The sequence below is a fragment of the Diaphorina citri genome, unplaced genomic scaffold (genome assembly GCF_000475195.1).
Source record: "Diaphorina citri unplaced genomic scaffold, Diaci psyllid genome assembly version 1.1 scaffold512, whole genome shotgun sequence".
Lineage (NCBI taxonomy): Eukaryota > Metazoa > Arthropoda > Insecta > Hemiptera > Psyllidae > Diaphorina > Diaphorina citri.
In genome coordinates this window covers 16,593-42,054 of record NW_007377946.1, presented here as the reverse complement: position 1 = coordinate 42,054, position 25,462 = coordinate 16,593, and the positions used below count along the sequence as shown (strand labels likewise).

Genomic DNA, 25,462 nt, shown 5'->3' with positions numbered 1-25,462 from the left:
TGCTGCTTTCAAGTTATTAATCTTGTTTCTACAGTTTACTTACCCTAGTAGAAAATTATTCTAATAGATACATATGTACTTATAAGCCCCAAGGGTTTCTTCCATTCTAGGATACAGCATTCATTGTTTAGCAATGAAAATCATAGTTACCCACCTAATATTCTGTTTACTCTTTTCACCTATGCCATAGCAAAGTACAGTGCTCAATGGACATGTTTTGTGTGTACTGCTTATGGGTTATTTTGTGCAATATCTATTTTTAGAAATTACACTAATGGTCTTGTATGAGTGTTCTTATCTAGGTAGTTACCTACTCGTTTTTGTTTATATTTTTGAAAGTAAACAGTAAAACCAATGTGCTTATTTTGTACGTTATTTTTACTACCATATACATAGGTAGTTAGGTAGGTATAGCCAAGTAGGTACCTATTTCATATAATTTTATTGTATCTATTTATGTAGATAATGGAGTTTTTTTTTAGTAATTTCAAGTAGGTACCTACAAAAGTACATATAGGCAGACATGAATGAAATGAAGAGTTTTATGAGAAATTTTATAAAGTTACACACCTTGAAATGTTTGTAATCTTGAGTCTAAAGCTCTAACTCTAAAGTGTGTCTGGACATCCTTTTGACTCAAGACTTTGACCTCAGATAAGATTCCATCATGGGACGGGTCGATGTAGGAAGCCTCTCCACCAATTTCGATCATTGTATCTCTGCTCCCTCTCGATGTCGTTCCAATTTCGTTTTCCATATTTAATGACGCCAAATCTTTGAAAAAGCTCAAAAAGTTCGCAATTTACTTACTTATAAGAGCCAGCCTAGTTAGCTTAGTTGGTAGTGCGTCTGCCTTGAAAGCGCTAGGCCGCGGGTTCGATTCCCGCCCGGGGCGGATTTTCTGAGAACGAATGTTCGTTCTCGGAACGGCTGGCTTTCTCCTATCCGGTCTTCCTTCTCTCTTCGATTTCGGGACGATAAGACCATAGCAGTTACAGTTCCCTCTGTCAAACCTCTTTAAAAAAAAAGAGGTTTGATAGAGAGAGCTGTTGTTTCATTGCTACGAAATAAGTACGGCTGTAAAACAACCTTTTTTATAACCCTCTTAAAAAATCCTCTGTAGATATATTATTGAAGTAAATGAATTTAAGCCGGCGTGAACGACCTGATTTTGCAATGTTAAAACGCCTCATTCGAGGAGAAAAAATAATAAATAAAGAAACATTACCGCCTGCATCTTGGCGCCAGCCAGCTTATTGGTCAGGGTTATGAAATGAAGAGTTTTATGAGAAATTTTATAAAGTTACACACCTTGAAATGTTTGTAATCTTGAGTCTAAAGCTCTAACTCTAAAGTATGTCTGGACATCCTTTTGACTCAAGACTTTGACCTCTGATAAGAACAGGTACCTACTGAAATAAATCAAATACATGGGTAGATAGATACACGTTTTTAAAAGTTCACAAGACATTTCAACTGTGTTCCAATCAGTATTCATATCTACCAAGGTACTTTAGCTAAATTTTCCCCAAATTAGATTTCTTTTGAGGTAGGTTTAAGTACTTTTTGAAAAGGCAGAAGGCAAATGATGACATTATTTTCTAACTAACTAAGTACATACCTAGCTACCTTCATAGGTATGTAGGTACTTTTGAAGTACCAACCAGCTGGGGGAAAAAACTAATGAACTTTATTGTAGGGGTTTCCCGAATCTCCCGCGCCTCCGCAATCAACTGCGCCAGAATGGTCGGGGGCCGCGCGTTCTGAATAATAGAACAGAATAGAATAGAATATACAGGGTGGTCTAGAGTTACCTGACGGTTTTGATTTGCCCATAACTTTGTTATAACTTGTCGTAGCTTGTTAAAATGAACATCACTGAGTTCAGAACAAAATGAGGTTTTATTACAATGTAGTCGTGGACCCCGCAACATTGAGCTTTCGCTGTGGAGGCATTTCTTAAAAGTAGTGGATTTGTGACGAGTGCTCAGATGAAGTTTTGCACCTATTTTGATTTACAACCCTCCTCACCCCATCTTAGCTCGTGCAACTTTTTTTTTATGGAAATATGTTAAAAACAAGGCGAAGCTGAGAATGCCCATGAAAAGTTATGATGATACCGATGGTAGCACGAAGAAGTTCAATATCCTCTCCGAAGCAGCCAACTTTGTCGTATTGTTCATAAAGTTGTGTATTGCTATTGAGCCCGCTAACATGCCTATGAAGAAGTTACCATTGACAGCCCAATACACCAAAGCCAAACATTACCTGTTTGACGAAGAGAATAGTGACTTTCTAAGTCCGCCCTCGCGCAGTTTAATCATTGACTTTATTCTATCCCGCCAAAGTTTTACAGCAAACAATAAAGACTTAGCAAACGTAGGCATTCAAAGACTGATCGAGGATGGCATCTACAAAGCAGCCTATCCTCTTCATGATGGGGACTGGGCGACCGGTGATCCTGAGAAGAGCTTGAGGTATAGCTTGTATAAAGAATGGGCACATCTGAGGAACTGGATTAAAAACCAACCTGCAGACCAAATCAAAGAATATTTAGGAGTCAAATGTGCTTTCTACTTTGTGTGGCTAGGATTTTACACACATATGCTAATACCAGCTTCTATTCTTGGACTTACCGTGTTTCTGTATGGCGTCTTCACGTTGAACAATGATAGTTTGAGTCGAGATATTTGTAACAAGACGTTGAATATCATTATGTGTCCCCTGTGTGATCGGACGTGTGATTATTGGAAGCTTAGTGATACTTGCAAGTCTGCCCGCGTCACGTACTTATTTGATAATACTTTCTCTGTGATATTTGCCTTTTTAATGTCCATATGGGCAGTGTTATTCTTAGAATCTTGGAAACGTTACTCCGCCGCTATTACGCACCGATGGGGTTTGACACACTTTACATTGGAAGCGGAACATCCCAGACCAAGCTATCTCGCTAGATTGAGTCATTTGAAAAGGACGAAAACCATTATGAACATTATTACCGGAACTGAAGAACCTCGCGCGCCATTTTGGATCAGGTGGCCCACTCGGATTTTGAGTTTCTCTGTCGTTCTTATTCTGATCATGTGTGCATTGGCTACTGTAGTTGGTGTTGTTCTGTATCGGATGTCTCTCTATGCTACACTTAGCCTGAGTCATAAAGCAGACTGGATGAACTCTTATGGCATCGTCATTATCCCTTTTACTGCGGCATGTATCAATTTAGTGTGCATCCAAATATTGAATCTTGTATACGCGAGGTTAGCAACTTACATGACGGAATTCGAGTATCTCAGAACCCAGACTGAATTTGATGAATCTCTAGCAATCAAGATCTACCTGTTCCAATTTGTCAATTACTACACTAGTATTTTCTACATCGCTTTCCTCAAGGGGAAGTTCATTGGCTATCCAGCCAAGTACACAAGGGTGTTTAATCTCCGACAGGAAGAATGTTCCCCCGGTGGCTGCTTCATGGAGCTTTCTATTCAACTTGCTGTCATCATGGTCGGGCAACAGACGTTCAATAGCATCGTAGCGGTAAAAATACCTACACCCAGACAGCCCGATTGGGGTACTTGTTCAGAAGTCACGTCAATGGCTACAAAGAGGAGCTGTCACAATGAGCATCAGTGATTAGTGTTATTATAGGGTTAGGTTAAACGCAAAAAGAAACTTTCTTTTTCATTGCCGTGGCTTCTGAATAATTACATCAACGTTGGTATGGGAACGGATGACCATTTGAGCAATCGCGTGCTCCAGGCCCTTCTCAGACTGGGTGAGGTTAATGGGATAAAGCTGGTGTTATCATCGAATGGAGGGTAAAGCTGCCGTCACTAAAAACCTTTGTAGTGTTTAAGTTATACAGTGACGTGAAACCCATAAAAAAGAAGAACGAATATATGCCAGCCCGCCCGCTACGAAAGACTTTTGACGCAATTAACATCGTAGAAATGTTCATTCCATACTTCTGGAAACTTTACAACGTGTTCATGATCACTACTGGACTTAGTGATGATCTGTCAGAAACTGAGAAGAATGCAGATCTCATCAACCTTCGTGAAACGCAATTTTATGCTGGTTCTCTTTACCCTCACCAGGTTCGCATATGCACGGGCTCTCTCATCACTCCCCACTGGATTCTATCGGCGGCCCACTGTTTCGTTGTGTCGGGCCGCAACGAGTTCACGGTCCGCACCTTGCCGCCAGATTTGACGGAAATCCGCGCCCACTATTTGAACAACAACCAGAGCTCGCCCGACTTCTACTATACGAGCCCCGCGCGGAAGGTCCATATTCATCCTGGTGAGCGGCTGAGCGGAGGGATAGGGTCGAAACGGTGGGAACAAAGGGTTTATTTCGCGAACAAAGGGTTTACCCAAAGACAAAAATTGCGTTTTGGGTAAAGCAGACGGAACTGTATCAGAGGAGGTCTTATCGTCCCAAAATAAGGTGTGGTGTGGACATTGTCGACCAGCCGTCGATCCACATCGATCGTCGGCCGTCGACCATGTGTGGACACACCTTAAGAGAGGAGGAGCACATTATAGGAGACCAGCTGTTCTGAAAACGAGCCTTATCTGTTTAGGAAAAAGTTTACCCGGGCGGGAATGCTACCCGCAACTGGACGCTTACTAGGCAGACACAGAACTTGTAATGTAGTGGCGTACTATACCTCCTTACCTCGCCAAATGGCCTGGCACTTTAATCTCCATGTTTTTATTACTCCGAGATATCCATACTTCTTATCCATTACCTACCTACGTACCTACGACACACCTTAAGAGAGGAGGAGCACATTATAGGAGACCAGCTGTTCTGAAAACGAGCCTTATCTGTTTAGGAAAAAGTTTACCCGGGTGGGAATGCAACCCGCAACTGGACGCTTACTAGGCAGACACAGAACTTGTAATGTCGTAGCGTACTACCTCCTGACCTCGCCAAATGGCCTGGCACTTTAATCTCCATGTTTTTATTACTCTGAGATATCCATACTTTTTATCCATTACCTACCTACGTGCCTACTATAATATATGCATAATCATGTTCGACTTTAACCAAAACCATATTCACTCTGTCCCGATGTCCCGCAGAATACATCTACAAAATCCGCAACGACCTGTCCCTGATCATGTCCTCCCTCCACTTTCCCCTCCTGCCCACCCTCGCTCCTATTCCCCTGAGTCCCGTCTCCTTCACGAAGTTCTACGAAGATTGCCAGGCGCAACACCGGGAACCCTCGTGTACGATCGTGGGCTACGGGGAAAAGTACCCGAACGACAAAATGTCCTATGTCGCGCTTCACACGATGCAGATTCAAGCGCTGCCTGCCTATCGGTGCCCGTTTCGGCTGATCTTTCTCATTCTGAAGACGGACCCTATATGTTTCGTGGCGCGGTTTGGCAGGTTCGAGTCCAGAACTTATGTCAAGCCCGGATGTGACAAAGTAGTCAACCAATCGAGAACAACCCAAGTCCTCATTGTGAAACACAGTAGAGTTCTTTCTACTCATTCAAACCTGTGTAATGACACTGGGAAGGGAATGGTTGGTGATTCAGAGTTTGGAGTTCATTGAATATAACAGGTACAATGCTGATTACTAATTAGTTGGTATAGGTACTGGTGAATTTGGAGTCTGATTAAACTTTGACATCAAATGTTTAGATTTCCTTTCCTATTTAAGGTACCTGCAATCCAAACAAATACATAACAATTAATTAACATACTTGGTTGATTCAGCACCTAATTAGAGAACACCCATTAATGCTGATTACTAATTAGTTGGTATAGGTACTGGTGAATTTGGAGTCTGATTAAACTTTGACATCAAATGTTTAGATTTCCTTTCCTTTTTAAGGTACCTGCAATCCAAACAAATACATAACAATTAATTAACATACTTAGTTGATTCAGCACCTAATTAGAGAACACCCATTGTGTTATTTCTTAAGAACAAAAATCTCCTTTTTTTTCATTTATTTTTTTAGCACTTTTACATAGGTACCTACTTAGCACACAGATTAAAAACTAAAGATTGTAGGTGCCCTAAGCCTAGTGCACACACAATAATTTGTCCACACATTTGTACCAGTCTTATTGAACATTCTTCCAAGAATAGTTTTCACTAACTGTACCTAGGTACTACATACCAAATATAATACGATAACCAGGCATAATAAACTCATATAAAAGAAAATACAAATTTAATAGGAAAAATGGAATATTTAAAAATATAAAGAACCAATATAATTAGGACTTCCAACTTTCAACTAGATAATCTAGATATGTGAAAAGAGTAAACAAGAAGGTACTCTTTTTAGTGGACTACTCAGTGAACTGAATGAGTCAATCACAATGGTCATCTGTGTTTCGTTACGATCTACGCGCCGAGAAGTGTTCTCCTCACATATGCAGATATCATGAAGCTGAGAATCACAATGGTCATCTGTGTTTCGTTACGATCTACGCGCCGAGAAGTGTTCTCCTCACATATGCAGATATCATGAAGCTGAGATGATGATATGCTGTCTGCCATCTGAAATAGTAAATTAGCACAAGAATCACAAAGGAGTGAAAAGCAAGAAGTACAGAGCAGTTGATTAATAAATAAGGCCTTGACCATGAAACTAACATTAGTATCCTTTACTCATCAATCAATACAAATGAAAAGAGGGAAATGCCAACCCCAAATGAAATTGGGAAATGGCAAAGAAAAGAATTAATACAGAACTTCTTGGTAGAAATGGTAGATTTTCAGTTCTAACTTTCTGGAGTGGGCTGCAGCACAATAGATATTGAGATTTAATAACTTATTGGACAGGTATTCAAGGTCCATCAAAGATAGAACCTTTCATGGAACTTATTTCAACTGTTGTCTGACACAACCCTTTCCTTAACCAAGTTACAATCTGCATGGGTAACAATAACTGGCCATTGGTGTTTAGTACAAAAGCCTGTTTTTCATCAATTTATTTTTGGGCTCTGGCTGGGCCTTGCAGAATATGATATCTACTGATTTGGAGACGGAATCCTTACCTCTGAGTTGTGGGACAAAGGACCGAGTATCATTCACCACTCGAAAATTGTACTACCCTGATATGTCACAAAAGGAGTCTTTCACAATAAACTCACAAGAAAAAAAAAAAAAAAAAAAAAAAAAAAAAAAAAAAAAAAAAAAAAAACAAAAAAAAACATTTCGTGTCGAAACAGGGAGAATTTTGCCTTGGTATTGTTACCTACTTATGTACATATGTAATTGTACCTTTGTACAGTGTACTAGGTACATATTTCAAATTATGACTTATTTGATTAATAAATAAACAAAAAGATGAGCGTTTCAACACCGTTTTATTTCGTAGAAACAAAGTGAGTTAAATTAGGTAATTTGATCCAATGAATGGAGGGGGGTGTAATGTTGAAGAAAAATTATGTCATTGCTGGGATTCGAACCAGAGTCCTTCCCGGTAAAGAATCCCATGTCTTGACCAACTCAAGACTGCATGATCTGGGACTTTCCCTATACATTAAATGATTAATTATAATTTTCCAGGCGATTAGAATATCTGATGTTTCTGCCATAGTCATATAACATAGGTATAATGCTAGATTTGAGAGCTGATGTGATGTTTTAGTGAAATAACCTTCAGAGTAGAAAATTAGAGAAGCTAAGCTAAGTATTCGTTATAGACAGGGTTTTCTCTTTCTTTCCTTCCTTCCTTCCTTCCTCCTCTCTCTCCCCCCCCCTCTTTCTCTCTCTCACTTCCCCTCTTCGTTCTCTTCCTCTTTCTCCTTCACCTCTAAATAAGTTAGTTTTAGATTAAGAGGTGTTTTAATGTTGTTATTATTACTGATGCAAAGTACAGTCCAAATTCAATTCAATTCTCCTCTTCGCCTTCTGACACAATGACACAGTAACAGTTTAATTTGATGAATGGAACTGTTTATATTATTTTTCTTAATATGTTGGTTCCTCTCTCTCTCCCCCCCCCTCTTTCTCTCTCTCACTTCCCCTCTTCGTTCTCTTCCTCTCTCTCCTTCACCTCTAAATAAGTTAGTTTTAGATTAAGAGGTGTTTTAATGTTATTATTATTGATGCAAAATACAGTCCAAATTCAATTCAATTCTCCTCTTCCCCTTCTGACACAATGACACAGTAACAGTTTAATTTAATGAATGGAACTGTTTATAATATTTTTTATCTTGATATGTTGGTCATATGAAATTCAGTTCATATATACGTAGATTGAAAAGCCTGATAGAGATTTCATTGGAAAAGAATGACATAGGTACGACTCAAATTCTTCTGTAGAACTGTGATTTCATTAGATTTTTTTCTTTCTTTTTTTCCTCACTACAAAACTAGGTACGAATTAATTCTATGGGGTTTTGACAAACCTCACCTCGCCAATGAAAGGTTAAATACGATTTCATTGAAAGAACTGTATGAATATCAATGAATGGATCAAAGAACTGTATTGATTTGAAGCAAAGTGAGGTGGCATTTGGGTATCGTTCCGCGGACCTCACCTCGCCAATGAAAGGTTAAATACGATTTCATTGAAAGAACTGTATGAATATCAATGAATGGATCAAAGAACTGTATTGATTCGAAGCAAGGTGAGGTGGCATTTGGGTATCGTTCCGCCTGTTAACATAGTAATCAACATCGGATTGTTGATACAATGTCATTCTCTACTGATTCATTCGTACATAATATTTGTATTGTACGACTATACCTACCTACATTTGTATTAGAACTGATTGATTCGTATCTACAATCAACTGAACTAGGGCTCTGAATTGGAAGGTATCCCCGTTCTGATTTGTAAATCTATTCAGGGCACTGTTCTTCAATCGGAAAGTATACCCGTTTTTCGATCGGTCCGTTTGCCCTAACCCTGTGTTCTGATTTGTAAATCTATTCAGGGCACTGTTCTTCAATCGGAAAGTATACCCGTTTTTCGATCGGTCCGTTTGCCCTAACCCTGTGTCTACAAGTCTGTTAGTCAATAGTCGTGATAACTTCTGTGAGATCTCTCGAACGGTTAGTCCTATCAAACTTTCTTGACTTGGCGGGGCGGAGCGCTACCGCGCTCCTTAATTTTGATGGAATTTTGCACTTACATTTTCAGCATAGAAAATTTGTGTGAACGACATCTTTTAAAATTTAATTTAACACCAATGTACATAGTTAAAGCGCCTAATGGAGGGGGAAATGGAAATTGTAGGCCCGATTAGACCTTTCACAAAGGCAATAGTTGACCTCAGGAAAGCTTACTGGGTGAGTGTGCCCATAGTGAGATGCCTTAACGGGAAATTTAATACAGTGCATCATGCTGGAACTAGAAACTGGAATGTACGAGATTGATGCATGAGTCACAACTCATAGAAATAGAAATGTTCCTCCTTACGTCAATGTCGTCATCTGATTAGATTTTCAACACTCGCTTTAACTAAAGTCTGGACTTGTCAGGTTTGTATTATGTAGGGATTGACTTTAATCCTTGCCCCTTCTCAACTAGGATGTTCTGTCACAATAATCTCACAAGAAAGGAGCAATAAAGGCTTGGAAAAGACATTATTCAAGAGTTATTTAAATAATTAATTAGAAAAAATCCTTTTCTGTAGGACTTCAAGTTGAGCAAATTTCGAAATTTTCAATTTCAATTTCAAATGAAAACTTTTGCTCGTTGTTTCCGATAAAAAAGTTGCCGGTCACTTTTTCCGGGCAAAAATCCTGCCATTTTTCAAAAGCCGCGTTTACACGATATAACAAAAAATCGCTTTGGCACTGTTTTTTTTTTAAGAAAAAAATATTAATATTTAATTTAATAATGGAATACCTAATCTAGATATTGTAGCTCAATTTGTTTCTGCCCTTGTCTAAAATGTCAATATCCATGAGATAAATATTTTATGAGACGAGCAAAAAAATTTCGAAATTTTCAAATGAAAACTTTTGCTCGTTCTTTCCGATAAAAAAGTTGCCGGTCACTTTTTCCGGGCAAAAATCCTGCCATTTTTTAAAAGCCGCGTTTACACGAATAACGAAAAATCGCTTTGGCACGGTTTAAAAAAAAAGAAAAAAATATTAATATTTAATTTAATAATGGAATAATCTAGGTATTGTAGCTCAATTTGTTTCTGCCCTTGTCTAAAATGTCAATATCCATGAGATAAATATTTTATGAGTCAGCCTTGGGGTCAGCTCAAAAGCCGGCAATAAAATGTCCAAGTTTTTGAAACACCCTGTATTGTCAGGACATTTTTGGCCGAACACGAACATGAACGAGTTCACCCGAAGCTCCCAGAAATGTAAACATGTAGGATTCGTGATAACGGATTATCATCTTTGTTGGATTTCGGACCGAATCCTAATCCAAATCCCACAATCAGCGAAAGAAAAGAAGGAACTTGAAGGAAGAGAAGTCTGAGAAGTGTTTAGAAGAGGTGTTTTATTGTGAGTTAATTTTGGCCGAACACGAACATGAACGAGTTCACCCGAAGCTCCCAGAAATGTAAACATGTAGGATTCGTGATAACGGATTATCATCTTTTTTGGATTTCGGACCGAATCCTAATCCAAATCGGACCAAATCCCACAATCAGCGAAAGAAATAAAGAAAAGAAGGAACTGAGAAGTGTTTAGAAGAGGTGTTTTATTGTGAGTTATAAATTTATAGTTCATTTAACTCGCGTTATAAATTTTCTCATTGAGTAAATAGTTAAAATATTTAACCAACTCGCTTATTTATTTATTTTCTAAATTCTCTGTTTCAGGTGCTGCAAGATTTGTTAGACCCACCTAGAATTTCTCAGTCAAAGTGCCAAAAGTACACAATCTGTTGCTACGAGTAGTTACTATCGGAGCTAACACTTTAATCAAGGGTGACAACTCGGCTTCAAATAATTTGGATCAAAAGTTGTATCAGTATCCAAGATTCAAAATCGAGTTCCAGAAGATTAAAGTTTCAAATGAAGATGAGCATTTTGTTTACACATTTGTCTCATCGTGATGGATTTGGACTTCAATGAAGAACTTTTGAATTTTGTGGAAACAGCTCTGTCGACAGTCGCGGCGCCGCAATACGCGTCAACGCAGCAGCTAGCGGTATAGCGCGCGCGTTCGCGTTGGATATATTTCGCTGGGGAAATGCTGGCTTGAAAGGAAATGTGCTCAAATTCGCCCTGTTTGGGGCTTTCTTTGTGGTTTATTTGTTGGTGTAGGTTTGGATGAATAAAAAGGCCAGTGAGCGACTGAAACCTACCTACATAGGTATTTATTGGACGGACGTATTGTAATCAAAACCAAATGTCAGCCCAAAGCAATTACCCTAGTTAGAGTTGATTGAGAGGCTGACGAAAAACGCCGACCCCGTCTATACACACGGGAAAAGGCGAAGAAGAAGATAGGTCAGAAGTGTAATTACATAAACGGGAACATAAGAGCCCTGAAATAAATTTTACCTATTTACTTTCTATTCACTAAAGTGTGAAAAATAAAAGAGATGGACTATGAAACTTCTTTTTTTTCGTACTTTTGCTGAACACTGTATAAACTTATTCCGCTCGTGTGAACGGATCACTGAAACCTACCTACATAGGTATTTATTGGACGGACGTATTGTAATCAAAACCAAATGTCAGCCCAAAGCAATTACCCTAGTTAGAGTTGATTGAGAGGCTGACGAAAAACGCCGACCCCGTCTATACACACGGGAAAAGGCGAAGAAGAAGATAGGTCAGAAGTGTAATTACATAAACGGGAACATAAGAGCCCTGAAATAAATTTTACCTATTTACTTTCTATTCACTAAAGTGTGAAAAATAAAAGAGATGGACTATGAAACTTCTTTTTTTTCGTACTTTTGCTGAACCCTGTATAAACTTATTCCGCTCGTGTGAACGGATTTTTTTGTCCTGCCAAAACGCAACAGCTGATTTGTTTACATGGTAGATTTCGCGAGGTCGTCTGATTTTATGACAACAAAATTGATTGATTTTCTGCTGTTTGCAGATTTGCGAAATTTTCGATCTCTTCCTACGAGAAAAAAGTTAAACAATTTTATCATTTTTATCAACTGATAAGAAAAATATTCTAGTATTTCCACGTTTATTTTGAAAAGCAACGGACAAAACTGCTTTATCTAAATTCAAGGTAAGTTCCAGTTACTATTCTGATAAGCTCTTTTGTCTGAACACCCAACAAAGATTTTTTTCTGGAAAGAGAATGTCAGAGTACTTCCTACATTAGGTGTTTTTTGTGTCAATTTTTTTTCTCCTACACTTTTTAGAGTGATGTGTTGGCTGTAGAGATATTAGTGGGTGTCCCGATGTATTGGACATTTCAAAAAAATTCCCAACGTGTTTTTACTCACCCAAAATCATTTTTAGTTTTTATTTTCGATCTCTTCCTACGAGAAAAAAGTTAAACAATTTTATCATTTTTATCAACTGATAAGAAAAATATTCTAGTATTTCCACGTTCATTTTGAAAAGCAACGGACAAAACTGCGTTATCTAAATTCAAGGTAAGTTCCAGTTCCTATTCTGATAAGCTCTTTTGTCTGAAGACCCAACAAAGATTTTTTTCTGGAAAGAGAATGTCAGAGTACTTCCTACATTAGGTGTTTTTTGTGTCAATTTTTTTTTCTCCTACACTTTTTAGAGTGATGTGTTGGCTGTAGAGATATTAGTGGGTGTCCCCATGTGTTGGACATTTCAAAAAAATTCCCAACACTAAGGACAGTCCGCAGCACTCCCTAACAGTTCTCCTACTAGGGGAGTCTGGTCTTGTCTACTGCATGGAGCAGATCTTCCTGTACGGGTTCAAATCCTCGCGTCTCTTCTCACGCAATCTCAATATCTGGGACCTGTTCATCAAAATCTACCAGGAAATCTTCTCCTACACTTTTTAGAGTGATGTGTTGGCTGTAGAGATATTAGTGGGTGTCCCGATGTATTGGACATTTCAAAAAAATTCCCAACACTAAAGAAACTGTTGAAAAAATTCCCCCGTCAGGTACTTGAGTATGTTGCAATAACAATATTGAATAGTTCCTGTTGTCCTGATCACTCAAGCATGAGACCAACTTTTTCTCAAATCACCAGTGTCTGAGTACAGGTTCATAAATTGCCATACTTATACTGGTCCGAGAAGCGAACGTCGCAAAGCTACGAAGATCTCACGCGGGACGACAATACGATTGTCGACTTATACGAGAAACTCGCGGACGAGGAACCAAGCGAGCACCAGTCACGCACGAGTCAGCTGTTCGAGAGCAAACTACACAAGTCAGAAACGAAGAAGTATCTGTTGTCCTGATCACTCAAGCATGAGACCAACTTTTTCTCAAATCACCAGTGTCTGAGTATAGGTTCATAAATTGCCATACTTATACCTACTTAATTACCAGTACCTATGTAGTTTTAGACAGTGATATGTTGGGAATTATTGAAATAATACTTTATTCGAGACGGACGATTCCAGCTGTTCATTCTGCTCTCCCTCAAAGATTCCATGCTCTATCACATTCTCACGTGCGTGGTCACACCGAGTGTGAGTGTTCAGGATATGTACGAGGAGAAATGCTTCTTTAAGAATTCCTACCACTTGGATCTGATCCTCAACATGCTGCATAATCTGAGCGCGTACCAGTTCAACCTAGAGAATAGCTTAACACATGGGATTAATTATAACAAGATTATGAGTCACAGGACTTAGAGTGAGTATTAGTGCTCTGACTATCTGACTTACTTAAGAATGAGAATTCATTTGGACTTGGGGTAAAAACAGAGTGGAGCAAGGAGCTTTTTCTTGTAGTGCCTATTCGTTCCGAATTTTGGCAACCATCCTGGCTACTGGCTATGACAACTTTGTCAACTGCATAGAGCTTTTTGCTGTCAATGCATCACTTCCATCGTGACTTCCCTCTACCTACTTTTTGTGCTATGCTCTCCGCTTCAGTCTGGTTTTAGCCTTGAGAAGTGTGAGAGCATTTACTTTTGACGAAAAGAGCCAAAGATTTACTTTTGAGCATTTACTTTTGATGAAAAGAGCCAAAGATGACCCGAACACAATCATGTTCTATTGATGGAAAATGTAAATTGTGATTTCATGTACCAAGTACTTTTTTCGGTGTCACGTCATTTTGCATTTCAACCCAAATTCATAGTGACGTGAGTGAAATCAAGTTTTTTTTTCTTTTGTATTTAGGTAGAGTTCTTTGTATTTGAGTGATTAGTAAAGTTATTTAATTAATGCTCAGCTCCTAAAATGAGCAAATGAACGCACATATTTACAAATTTTATCTTCATGTCTTAATATTATAGTGACCCCAGTGTAGACTATTACAAACCTATGGGATTAATTATAACAAGATTATGAGTCACAGGACTTAGAGTGAGTATTAGTGCTCTGACTATCTGACTTACTTAAGAATGAGAATTTATTTGGACTTGGGGTAAAAACAGAATGGAGCGCAGAGCAAGGAGCTTTTTCTTGTAGTGCCTATTCGTTCCGAATTTTGGCAACCATCCTGGCTAAGACAACTTTGTTAACTGCATAGAGCTTTTTGCTGTCAATGCATTACTTCCATCGTGACTTCCCTCTACCTACTTTATGTGCTATATGCTCTCCGCTTCAGTCTGGTTTTAGCCTTAAGAAGTGTGAGAGCATTTACTTTTGATGAAAAGAGCCAAAGATGACCCGAACACAATCATGTTCTATTGATGGAAAATGTAAATTGTGATTTCATGTAGGTACCAAGTACTTTTTTCGTTGTCACGTCATTTTGCATTTCAACCCAAATTCATAGTGACGTGATTTGACGTGAGTGAAATCGAGTTTTTTTTCTTTTGTATTTAGGTAGAGTTCTTTGTATTTGAGTGATTAGTAAAGTTATTTAATGCTCAGCTCCTAAAATGAGCAAATGAACGCACATATTTACAAATTTTATATTCATGTCTTAATATTATTGTGACCCCAGTGTAGACTTTATTACAAACCTACCTACAAGTAATTACATATTAAGTACTTTGAAAATCAGGCCTGATGTTTTTTTCTTTTTTTTTTTATGCTACTCGTACATGTATTGTGGTCCGTGTCGTAGCATACCCATCCCGTAGTATGTCCCTCAGATTGTATTAAGTAGGTATCTAACTAGATTTTATTTTTGTGTGTATGTATTATGGTAATATTTTTGTTTTGTGTTTCTTGCGAATATTTGCCCGTTGTTAAGTGGTTTCCCTTCTTTGGATATTTAATAAGGGACTCTTGAGTGGAAGGTGACCACAAGGCGAGGTTAACGCCGGAGGCGTTCTCTACCTTTCTTTTTTTTTTTATGCTACTCGTACATGTATTGTGGTCCGTGTCGTAGCATACCCATCCCGTAGTATGTCCCTCAGATAAAGATTGTATTAAGTAGGTATCTAACTAGATTTTTTTTGTGTGTGTATGTATTATGTAATATTTTTTGTTTTGTGTTTCTTGCGAATATTTGCCAGTTGTTAAGTGGTTTCCCTCCTTTGAATATTTAATAAGGGACTCTTGAGTGGAAGGTGACCACTAGGCGAGGTTAACGCCGGAGGCGTTCTCTACCAACTAAGTTAACTAACCCCCAAAAATTGAAACTCTATGCCCAATTTCTCAAATAAATGAGGATAAAATTCCATGCCTCCGCTGGGATTAAACCGCGCCTTCCTGTTTACCAGGCGAGTGCTTTGATCACTATGCTCAACCAAATGATTGCTCCTCTTGCTTTACCGCTATTCCAAAAGCCACTGGCAAATTTTAATTTAATTTCGACTTTTTTTAGTTCCTAATTTTTATTTTTTACGAGATTTTTGTGATTATTCCCCATTGAATGATTTTTTTACTCCCTTTTCCATAAGTATTTAATTTTTCATTATTTTGACATGATGATTTTCTTTTTAATTCCTGTACCTTGATTAATTTATGTAAAATAATTTACAACAAAATAAACGTTTATTAAATTATTTTTACTTTCTATTACTACAGTATAGCGGAGCTATACTAGTAATTTTTTTCGTTTCAGTTACAAAAAATCTTTGTGATTTCATCTTTTTACTTTCTTTTTTTTTTTTCTAGGTCAATTAATGTAATCGGTAATAAGCCAGCCTAGTGAGTTTGGAAGGTAGCGCGTCTGCCTTGTAAGCGCAAGGTCGCGGGTTCGATTCCGGCCCGGAGCGGATTTTATCTCAAACGGATAAGGTTCGCTCTCGGAATGCCTGGCTTTCTACGATCCTGTCTTCCTTCTCTCTTCGCTCTCGGGACGACAAGACCTAGGCTTATTCCCCATTGAATGATTTTTTTACTCCCTTTTCCATAAGTATTTAATTTTTCATTATTTTGACATGATGATTTTCTTTTTAATTCTTGTACCTTGATTAATTTATGTAAAATAATTTACAACAAAATAAACGTTTATTGAATTATTTTTTTTCGTTTCAGTTACAAAAAATCTTTGTGATTTCATCTTTTTACTTTTTTTTTCTAGGTCAATTAATGTAATCGGTAATAAGCCAGCCTAGTGAGTTTGGAGGGTAGCGCGTCTGCCTTGTAAGCGCTAGGTCGTCAAGATCGCCAGCTCGTGGGGAGAGGTGGACACGCATTTGAATTTGTTTGAGAGTAGGATCAAGAAATACAACAAGGTCCATCAGACCGAGGGCTACTTCTCAAGTACCTCACATGAAATGATTAGTCTCATATCAGACTATCAGTTGCTTCTAGAGAAACGCCTGGCTAAAGTCAACAGAGAGTTGGGTAAACCTCGAGAAATACTGTCCAACTATGTCCCGAAAAGCTCAAAGGGAACATTTCCTTCTCTCGATCTGGTCGCATTAGGACAAGAATCTTCAAATCGAACCAAGAACTCTTCACTGAGCACCTCCAGTTGGAGTTTGAAAAAGACGGACAAGTACTTGACAGATGACATTTCTCTCTATAAGAAACCATTCTCCAACGAAGCCAATCCGTTGGGATCCAAATACTCCAATGTACGTCTCTCTATCGCACACGCAGAACGTAAGATCTCTCAAGACAACTCGATCATCCCTCAGACCAACTGGAACTTTGTAGAGAAATTACTCAAAGACTGTAAGAGTCGGACGAAGAAAATGTTGGTGGAGAAGTTAGGAAATGAAGCGCTGGAGTTAGGACATAAGGAAGATTCCAATGAGAACTCTCTGGTTGAAGAGAACACGCTGATAGCAGGTCTGTGTGATATATTGGAGAAGATCTGGTCTCACGGGTTGCAGCATAAGCAGGGCAAGTCCGCCTTGTGGAGTCATCTGTGTATTTACATGGAGCTAGAAGTACAAAGCGCCACCAGTACAAACACAATAGCCAACTCTGTGGTCACTGTCCTGGGCCGTAGTCCTAAGATGGATCGGAAACTGAAGGCGATGGCCGCGCGATCTCCCGACAGAGTGAACCAAAGTGACAAGGTGGCCAGATCGCCTTGCTATGAGAAACCGCCCCTCCCGAGACGAGATCATATCATGACGTCATCTTTCACGGAACGATCTCACACGCCTAGCTCAGATAAACTCATGACATCCTCCCTGTATGAGAAAACACCGGACCGGAGTATCACCAGCTCTATGTACAAAGCCATGACGTCATCACTGGAACGAAACAAAACCAAATCCCCTGACCGATCTGCTCACATGGAAAGGAACTCTCGTCGCATGATGAGACGAAGCTCAGAGTCTCGTTCACATAGCGAGACCAGAGTACTTAATGATAGTTTTGATGATGACTCCCCACAGCTACCTCCCCTCCCTACAGATCTATCTTACGATGTGAAGAACATTCAGTCTATGACGGAAATCAAGACACCCATCGGTTTCGCGAGGGCCTGGGTTCGACTCTCCCTTGAGCGTAAACTTCTGTCCAAACATTTCAAGACACTTCTATCCAATGGTCCTGTACTCAAGCTCCTGTATAAGAGATACGCGTTCCTGCGCTGTGAGGAGGAGCGGGAACAATTCCTGTATCATCTCCTCACGTTGAATGCCGTGGACTATAACTGCTTCACTAACACATTTGTAAATACCAACATGACATACAGGGTCCTCATTGTTCCTTCCAAACGATCGAGTAACTTCACCTCGGCCAACTGTTGGATTTCCATCGCAGGCAATCTGGGAGAGACCAAGAAGATTCCCATCCCTCGCAATACACTGGAGTTTATCTATCACAGCAAGAACGTGGGACAACTGACAACCTCCAAAATTCAACGTTTTCAACATTCTTACAAAATTAATAATTGATCTTAGTAGTGTGCATATTTTTACATTAAAATAATAGAACAGAATGGTGTAGAAAAAAATATTGAATATTTCACCAATAAATAAAAAGCAGGGAAAGAGAGAAAGTGAGAGAGAGAGGAGGAGGAGGAGGAAAGAGGGAGAAGAAGAGGGATGAGAGAAAATAAAACGACAGAGAAAAAAGTTGAAGAGAGAGAAAAAAAAAAGCTTCTAAAAATCTAAAAGAAGAAGAAGAAGAAGAAGAAGAAGAAGAAGAAGAAGAAGAAGAAGAAGAAGGGTTGGTATGCATAAAAATAAAGCATATGCTGTAAATGGAGTAGAAACAATTCGGGGCCTTTTAAAGACCTTTTTTCGCCGTTTTGACTTCAGACTCCAAAATTCAACGTTTTCAACATTCTTACAAAATTAATAATTGATCTTAGTAGTGTGCATATTTTTACATTAAAATAATAGAACAGACTGGTATAGAAAAAAATATTGAATATTTCACCAATAAATAAAAAGCAGAGAAAGAGAGAGAGATAGAGGAGGAGGAGAGAGGGAGAAGAAGAGGGATGAGAGAAAATAAAACGACAGAGAAAAAAGTTGAAGGGAGAAAAAAAAAAGCTTCTAAAAATCTAAAAGAAGAAAAAAAAAATCTCTAAAACCAGGAAAAAAGAAAGGCAAGAAAATTTGAATATTCATATTGATTCAGGTGGGAGAAGCCAGGTAAATTGGTTGGTATGCATAAAAATAAAGCATATGCTGTAAATGGAGTAGAAACAATTTGGGGCCTCTTAAAGACCTTTTTTCGCCGTTTTGACTTCAGATAATAGTATAAGAAAAAATAGAATATACCTACCTTATCTTGCCTGAATAGGACTAAAAAGTCCCTTTACCCCTGTCTAAACTAGGTCCCGTATTTGATTCAGGACAAAAAACACTGACACACATGGTAGGGTCAGTGTTTCTTGTTAGTCCCTATCTCCCTATTGTGTACCTACCTGTACCTGACCTCTTATCCTAATACATTTTTCTCACTCAAGTCTTGGTTCACACAATCATTCCATATTTTGTGAAAATCCTATACAATGCTACTCCAAAATTGTGATCACCAAAAACTGTGAAAATATTACAAAGAATTGTTTTGAGTTTTTTCCTTCAAAATGGTGGGATTCGAACCCAGGACCTTACCACCAGGCTAACCGTATAACTAATGATTTACCTGAATACCGGGTTGTTCCCAGAACTAGTAATTTACCTAAATACCGGGTTGTTCCCAGAACAGAGGCATGGAGCCTCTGGTTTGAACGTAGGACGTTACTTCATCATCCAGAAACAACACACACTTGTTCCGCTAACCGTACAACTAGTAATTTACCTGAATACCGGGTTGTTCCCAGAACTAGTAATTTACCTAAATACCGGGTTGTTCCCAGAACAGAGGCATGGAGCCTCTGGTTTGAACGTAGGACGTTACTTCATCATCCAGAAACAACACACACTTGTTCCGCTAACCGTACAACTAGTAATTTACCTGAATACCGGGTTGTTCCCAGAACTAGTAATTTACCTAAATACCGGGTTGTTCCCAGAACAGAGGCATGGAGCCTCTGGTTTGAACGTAGGACGTTACTTCATCATCCAGAAACAACACACACTTGTTCCGCTAACCGTACAACTAGTAATTTACCTGAATACCGGGTTGTTCCCAGAACAGAGGCACGGAGCCTCTGGTTTGAACATAGGATGTTACTTCATCATCCAGAAACAACACTTGTTCCGTCTCAACAAAGTTAGCAACATGTCCGTCATCATTCACTCCTCGAACGTTGAATCTGAAATCATTATAATTTTCAGTAACCACTTATGGTGGATTTCACCAATGACTTAATGAGAGATTTCACTAATGGAAGAATTAAATCTGAAATCTATTAAATAAAAAAAGTTACATAAAATGAACCCCTCCTAAGCCGGAAAATAAATATTAATTCATTTTTTGTAAAAAAAAAAAAAAAAACAATAGGTACCTACCTAACCTAAGTAAGTAGGTACTTGTTTATTTCATTAAATTAAAAAAAGAGGTTTGACAGAGGCAGCTGTAACAACGGAAGTCTTAACGTCCCTTAATCGAAGAGAGGAAGAGAACAGGATAGCAGAAAGTGAGCCGTTCCGAGAACGAACCTTATCTGTTTAGAATAAAACTTATCCCAAGTGGATAAAGTTCACCCCCGACGGGAATCGAGCCCGCGACTTAAAGGGCTTTATTAACTTACCTTGTGCCAGCACGTTCACAACTGAGTCTTGATATAATAACAGCTCTAGCTTGTCTATGTCCCACATACACGGTTCGAATCTCGATAGAGCCACACATTATCTTCAGTAACCAGGGTGATGGGTCTATGCTGAATCGTAAGAGATGAATGTGCAGCATACGATTCCTGTGGAGGGACGAAAAAAATAGTTGGTTATTTACTCAATATGTACTTAATAAATAATTACTTATTGTAGTTGTTAAGGTAGAAACACATTACCATCACGTTACGTCACGTGATAGTAGTGTGACTGTCCTGAAAGAAATTACCTACTTACAATATTATGGGAAAACTTTGAACTACATCTTTCTGACTCCCCATGACTTCACGTGACGTGATGAGATGGTAGTGTGTTTCTACCTTTAGGAAATCAGAACTACCACTTTATCAATTAAGAAAAAAGCTGAAAGGATGTGAGTTTGAATTGATATCACAAATTTGACATTCACTTGAGCTTCATAATGGTATAAATCCAATCAAAATACTGAAAACAAAAGCAATATTAATCTGTCCAATTTTACATGATTTTTTAAAGAGTCCACTAGTCATAATGTAAGTTTACTCTAAACTACTTAAACATATTGTGCTCTAAATTTTATTGATTTTTCCCCCACAGGAATTATACCATCAACGGGAACAGTTGGAGAGGACGGAAAGAAGACTGGACGACATCAACACAACTCTAAAGTATAGTCAGAAACATATCCAAGGTATCAAAGTAAGTGTCCAAAATCTTTATAAGTCAAGGCATAATATGGTACACTAAAAGGCCACTTGGAGGCTTAGATGTAAGGGCAAAGTGCCCTAAAAGTGAAGTTGAGCTTATATAAATATACAAAGGTGTAATAAACAGCAGATTAATAATTATTATTTAATAAATCAGTTTCTCAGAATCCTCAGTAGGCCTACAAGGATTCTAGAGGGGCTTGAGCTACATGCCCATAGCATATAGCTCAAGCAGATCTATGCTTCTATTCCATGCTAAAATTGTAAACTAATGTTGATCTTTAACCTAAGTAATATTGTAACACTTAAATTCCATCTAAAATCCAAGTGAACCAAAAATTTAATAGGTGTTTGTATTAATGTGTGTATTTGTTGCCTTTCTTCACAGAGTGTATTTGGTGGTCTCAAAAATTTCCTAAGCAAATCCAAGACCGAGCCTCTGGCCAGTCCGAGTACATCATCCAAACCAGAGCCTACTGTTGGTGATTCCGGCACCAAGAAAGAACTACAAGAAGCAATCAACAAGGCCAAAAACAGTGAAACTGGTTACAATCACCCAGGTATTTTACTATGTATTTCTTCACACGCTAAGCAACAAGGCCATGTGTGACCCAAGCCTGTAATTTGAATACAAATCAAGTGATAATTTTAAATAAATATAATTCAAATGTTAATGGGTTTAACGTTGTATAACTAAGTAGAATAGAATATACCTTGTTTATCCTGCCCGAACAGGACTGAAAAGTCCCTTTAAGTACCCCAGCAGTCTAAACAAGGTCTCGTATATTTGATGGGTTAAAGTACTAAGATTTTAGTTATTAGAGTTTAACCTTCTATTCAGCCTCTTATTTACTGTACTACCTAAAGCTAGGTATACTTAACTACTTTACCACCAAGGACATAACATAATGAAATTAAGTTTTTTCTTTAGGGAAAAATCTCTCAAAGACACTCATTGCAGAAAACTTTACAATATCCAGACTCACTAAAAACCCAATCCCTCCCCCTTCAGACTATTAGGGCCCTGGTAACCAAATGTATTGGACATTATTTCAGGACCACTTACTGAAATTACTTGATTTTAATAGAAATTCATTTGAAATATATCTAATTTAGGTACTTCTTGCATTTTTTCTAGTTTAGACAGGGGTAAAGGGACTTTTTAGTCCTATTCAGGCAAGATAAGGTAGGTATATTCTATTTTTTCTTATACTATTCTAATTAAATAGGAAAAGGGTAGGAAGAAGATTGTAAGATTTTCCAAACATCCCATATTTTCCATGCATTCAATGTTTACCTACTTAGCTTGTATCAAACTTCATTAGAGGATAAATAAAAGCATTTCAAATACTTACAGAGGACTGCAACGGCTGAGGATTCAAAAAGGAGAGACTCGTCTTTGTTTCTATGTTCGAGAAGTACGCTGTAAGGATTTGGTGGCATGACCTTTTCCAGGACACGGAAACTCTTTCCCATTGCCATTTTAAAAGTGATTATATTGCACTGAGTGTGGCAGGTTGTGATGACTAAAGTTGATGATTCATTGGGGGTCTAACCATAGGTTCTACTGATATTGATCTGAAACAAGAGATCAATGGTTTTATTTTACTATAAGTTGGTTATTATGAGTATTTCACATTTTATTTTAAAATAAATAACTCAAATAAGGAAGATCTCACTTCTGGTAAATAGTAAGTAAACTCAACTAGATAATTACTTATTTAATACTCTTAATAGCATATTGTATTTTAAATTAAGGTGTTTAGTTTGTTTATGCTTATGGTGTTTGTTTAAGCTATTAAACAAACCACAAGAGTGAAATTGAGAAAAAACACTGACTAAAATGCCAATGAAATGGAAATACCTCTTGGACTGATTAAAAACACTAAACTACCTGTACAATACAAACATACTTGGATAAGATTTTCGTATGTTAATCCAAATCAAACATAATATTTCTTCAAATCAATATTGTGTCAAACTACAAAGCTGTATTTACGCCTTCACTGATAAGCATGATTTGAAGGGAAGAGAGAGAAAGAGAGTGTTCTTAATAGCGTTTAATAATGTATGATCTACAAGAGAGATAAGAATGAGAGCTGTCCCAAAGCTATCACTGAAAAAAAAAGGAAAATTATCTCCCCTTACCACCCACTTTCTTACTTCTGCTTCACACTTTCTCTCACCTTCATTGAACGTCTTCACTAAAAGAACATCACTAATCCGTCGAAAATACAAATCTATTGTCCTTTAATTTTTATTCAACATGGATAGACGAATAATTAATTTATTTCACCGGTTATTAAATAATTAAAAAGGAAAAAAAGAAACCTGCAAAGAAAAAAAATTCACTCCACAAAATTTTAATTTTGCCTATCAATAATTTTATTTTGAACTTTCGCAGAACATTTGAAATTTGCGTTTAAAGTGAAATCGATTGGAATGCATTTTCAAGTGGGATTTTTTTTGCGTCCGGTAACGACGGCAATGGAAAATATCCCACTAAAAATCCCCGTTCCGAATCAGCTGTTTTTGCACTAATGATTTTCCGTTGCTGACGTCATAAATCTGTGGTGTAAATTTTCTCCAGTGGGAAATCCAGTTTAATCTCCCTCCCCAAATCCCTTATCACTTGTTCACTCATCTCACAAAAAACGGGCAGTTTTGTGATGTAATCGGAAGAAAGGGGAGGAAGTTGGTGTTTTTGATTTTGGAGGAAGCAGAGAGCAATCAAGCAATTTTCTTTAGATTTTTAACTTTTTTAACTACCTACAATTACATCATTTAACTAATTTGTGAATTTATTTTATCTTATCCTTTTATCAGTAACTTTCCTCTTTTCATCAGTAAATTGCTACAAACTTAGCCAAAATTGAGTTCAGTTTTTCCTCTGATAAGTAAGCTCTTTGTGTGATAGTATTCTTCTCAACGGAAAAACTTAAGTGATTCACTCATATCTGCCATACATATTTTGTAAGAATTACTCTACACAGGTGATTTTAATCCTTGCTCCAACAAAGCAACTATTAGTATGGCCACAAATCAGTACTTGAGTTCAAACAAATCTTGAAACTTAACTTGAAATCTTCTCAACTCTCAAATTACGGCCTGATTCTCACTACTCCATTCAGGACAGATCGTACTACATATGTATACTATACCTACCATAATGTGCTATGACAATAAAACTTTTTCACCTAGATTGAACAAGGCATACTTTTCTTTCAGTCCTATCCAAAATATTTTGTTTTTTGTCCTAATGAAGTTTAAAATCGTACACGAACATTGGTTATTTAGTTAATTAAAAGTTTTTTAACGTTGTTGTAAAATGATGATATAGGCCGGGCCTCGCTCCAAGCTTTTGACGTTCACGCGCCTCCCGGTACGCTTGATTATTGCCACTGCTGTTTTTGTGATTGATAAATCAAACAAAAGTTTTTTTAAAAAGATAATCCTCCCCCTTCAAAAAATAATAATGAAAATAAAAACAATGTTGAATATAAAATTGGGTGACAGAGCTCACTTTGTGAAAATCTTGCCTTAAAAAAGCCTTTAATAAATCCATAGCTCGGCCTCGGGTGTAATAGTCCTACATACTGGACTCCGCACACAGGAATTTCGTCAGAAAAGACCCTCATTTCAATTCAGTTGGAATCGAACCCACGCCCTCGAGATAGCCAGGAGCGTCTTGACCACTACACCACCGAGGCAGGATAAAGATGGTTATTATTTTCAGCCCTTGGACGACAGGACCTCAAATTTTTGTATTGTTCTCTAATTTTTGCGTAAGTGATGCCTAAATTGTCTGAAATTACGCTCGTCCTTTTAAATTAATTTTCATTTGTTTCAATCACTCTAAACTAAGTCCGCAGGTACCTGTCCCTATTTTTTACGCTTTGTTTTTCTCCTCATAAAGTCTGATGTGAAGTAGATACTAGATAAAGTTGTTAGTTTTGTAGCACATTCTATAGAGAATTATCCCTGCTTGACGTAAAAGTGGACACATATAATGGGTTAATTAAATTCACATTTTAACGAATTTAACATTTTAAAGGGTTAAAGATTCCGTTTCCGAAAGGAAAATCAGGGGACCCTAAAACGGATATTTCCAACCATTTCCCGATTTCGAAAATTTGGACCGATTGCAATACTTT

At 37.9% G+C, this 25,462-nt stretch overlaps 2 protein-coding genes and 1 long non-coding RNA gene across 3 annotated transcripts; 1 reads left to right on the top strand and 2 right to left on the bottom strand.

Annotated features, from left to right (window-relative positions):
* The first annotated feature begins 2,090 nt into the window (after positions 1–2,090).
* On the top strand, positions 2,091–5,689 carry LOC103509588 (anoctamin-5-like). The gene is made up of 3 exons (XM_008474212.3): positions 2,091–3,528; positions 3,942–4,302; positions 5,091–5,689. Exons 1-3 carry the CDS (start codon positions 2,095–2,097, stop codon positions 5,570–5,572), a joined length of 2,277 nt encoding a protein of 758 aa, XP_008472434.1. The 5' UTR covers positions 2,091–2,094; the 3' UTR covers positions 5,573–5,689.
* A 14,120-nt stretch (positions 5,690–19,809) lies between these two features.
* Positions 19,810–20,703, bottom strand: LOC103509587 (synaptojanin-1-like). Its single transcript, XM_026823874.1, has 2 exons — positions 20,544–20,703; positions 19,810–20,105 (listed from the first exon to the last, which is right to left on the bottom strand). Exons 1-2 carry the CDS (start codon positions 20,699–20,701, stop codon positions 19,949–19,951), a joined length of 315 nt encoding a protein of 104 aa, XP_026679675.1. The 5' UTR covers positions 20,702–20,703; the 3' UTR covers positions 19,810–19,948.
* Positions 20,704–22,742: 2,039 nt separating this feature from the next.
* LOC113467618 lies at positions 22,743–23,659 on the bottom strand. The gene is made up of 2 exons (XR_003391631.1): positions 23,495–23,659; positions 22,743–22,886 (listed from the first exon to the last, which is right to left on the bottom strand). It is a non-coding gene; the product is annotated as an uncharacterized LOC113467618 (long non-coding RNA).
* Between the last annotated feature and the right edge of the window lie 1,803 nt (positions 23,660–25,462).

What these genes read in the sequence shown, in the direction of transcription:
- LOC103509587 (XM_026823874.1), bottom strand. Translation starts at nt 20,701, where the DNA reads ATGCTGCACATTCATCTCTTACGATTCAGCATAGACCCATCACCCTGG. An exon ending in TGTGAACGTGCTGGCACAAG is followed by an intron (nt 20,106 to 20,543) that starts GTAAGTTAATAA and finishes TAATGATTTCAG; the next exon opens with ATTCAACGTTCGAGGAGTGA.
- LOC103509588 (XM_008474212.3), top strand. Translation starts at nt 2,095, where the DNA reads ATGCCCATGAAAAGTTATGATGATACCGATGGTAGCACGAAGAAGTTC. An exon ending in GGCAACAGACGTTCAATAGC is followed by an intron (nt 3,529 to 3,941) that starts ATCGTAGCGGTA and finishes GACGCAATTAAC; the next exon opens with ATCGTAGAAATGTTCATTCC. An exon ending in GAAGGTCCATATTCATCCTG is followed by an intron (nt 4,303 to 5,090) that starts GTGAGCGGCTGA and finishes GATGTCCCGCAG; the next exon opens with AATACATCTACAAAATCCGC.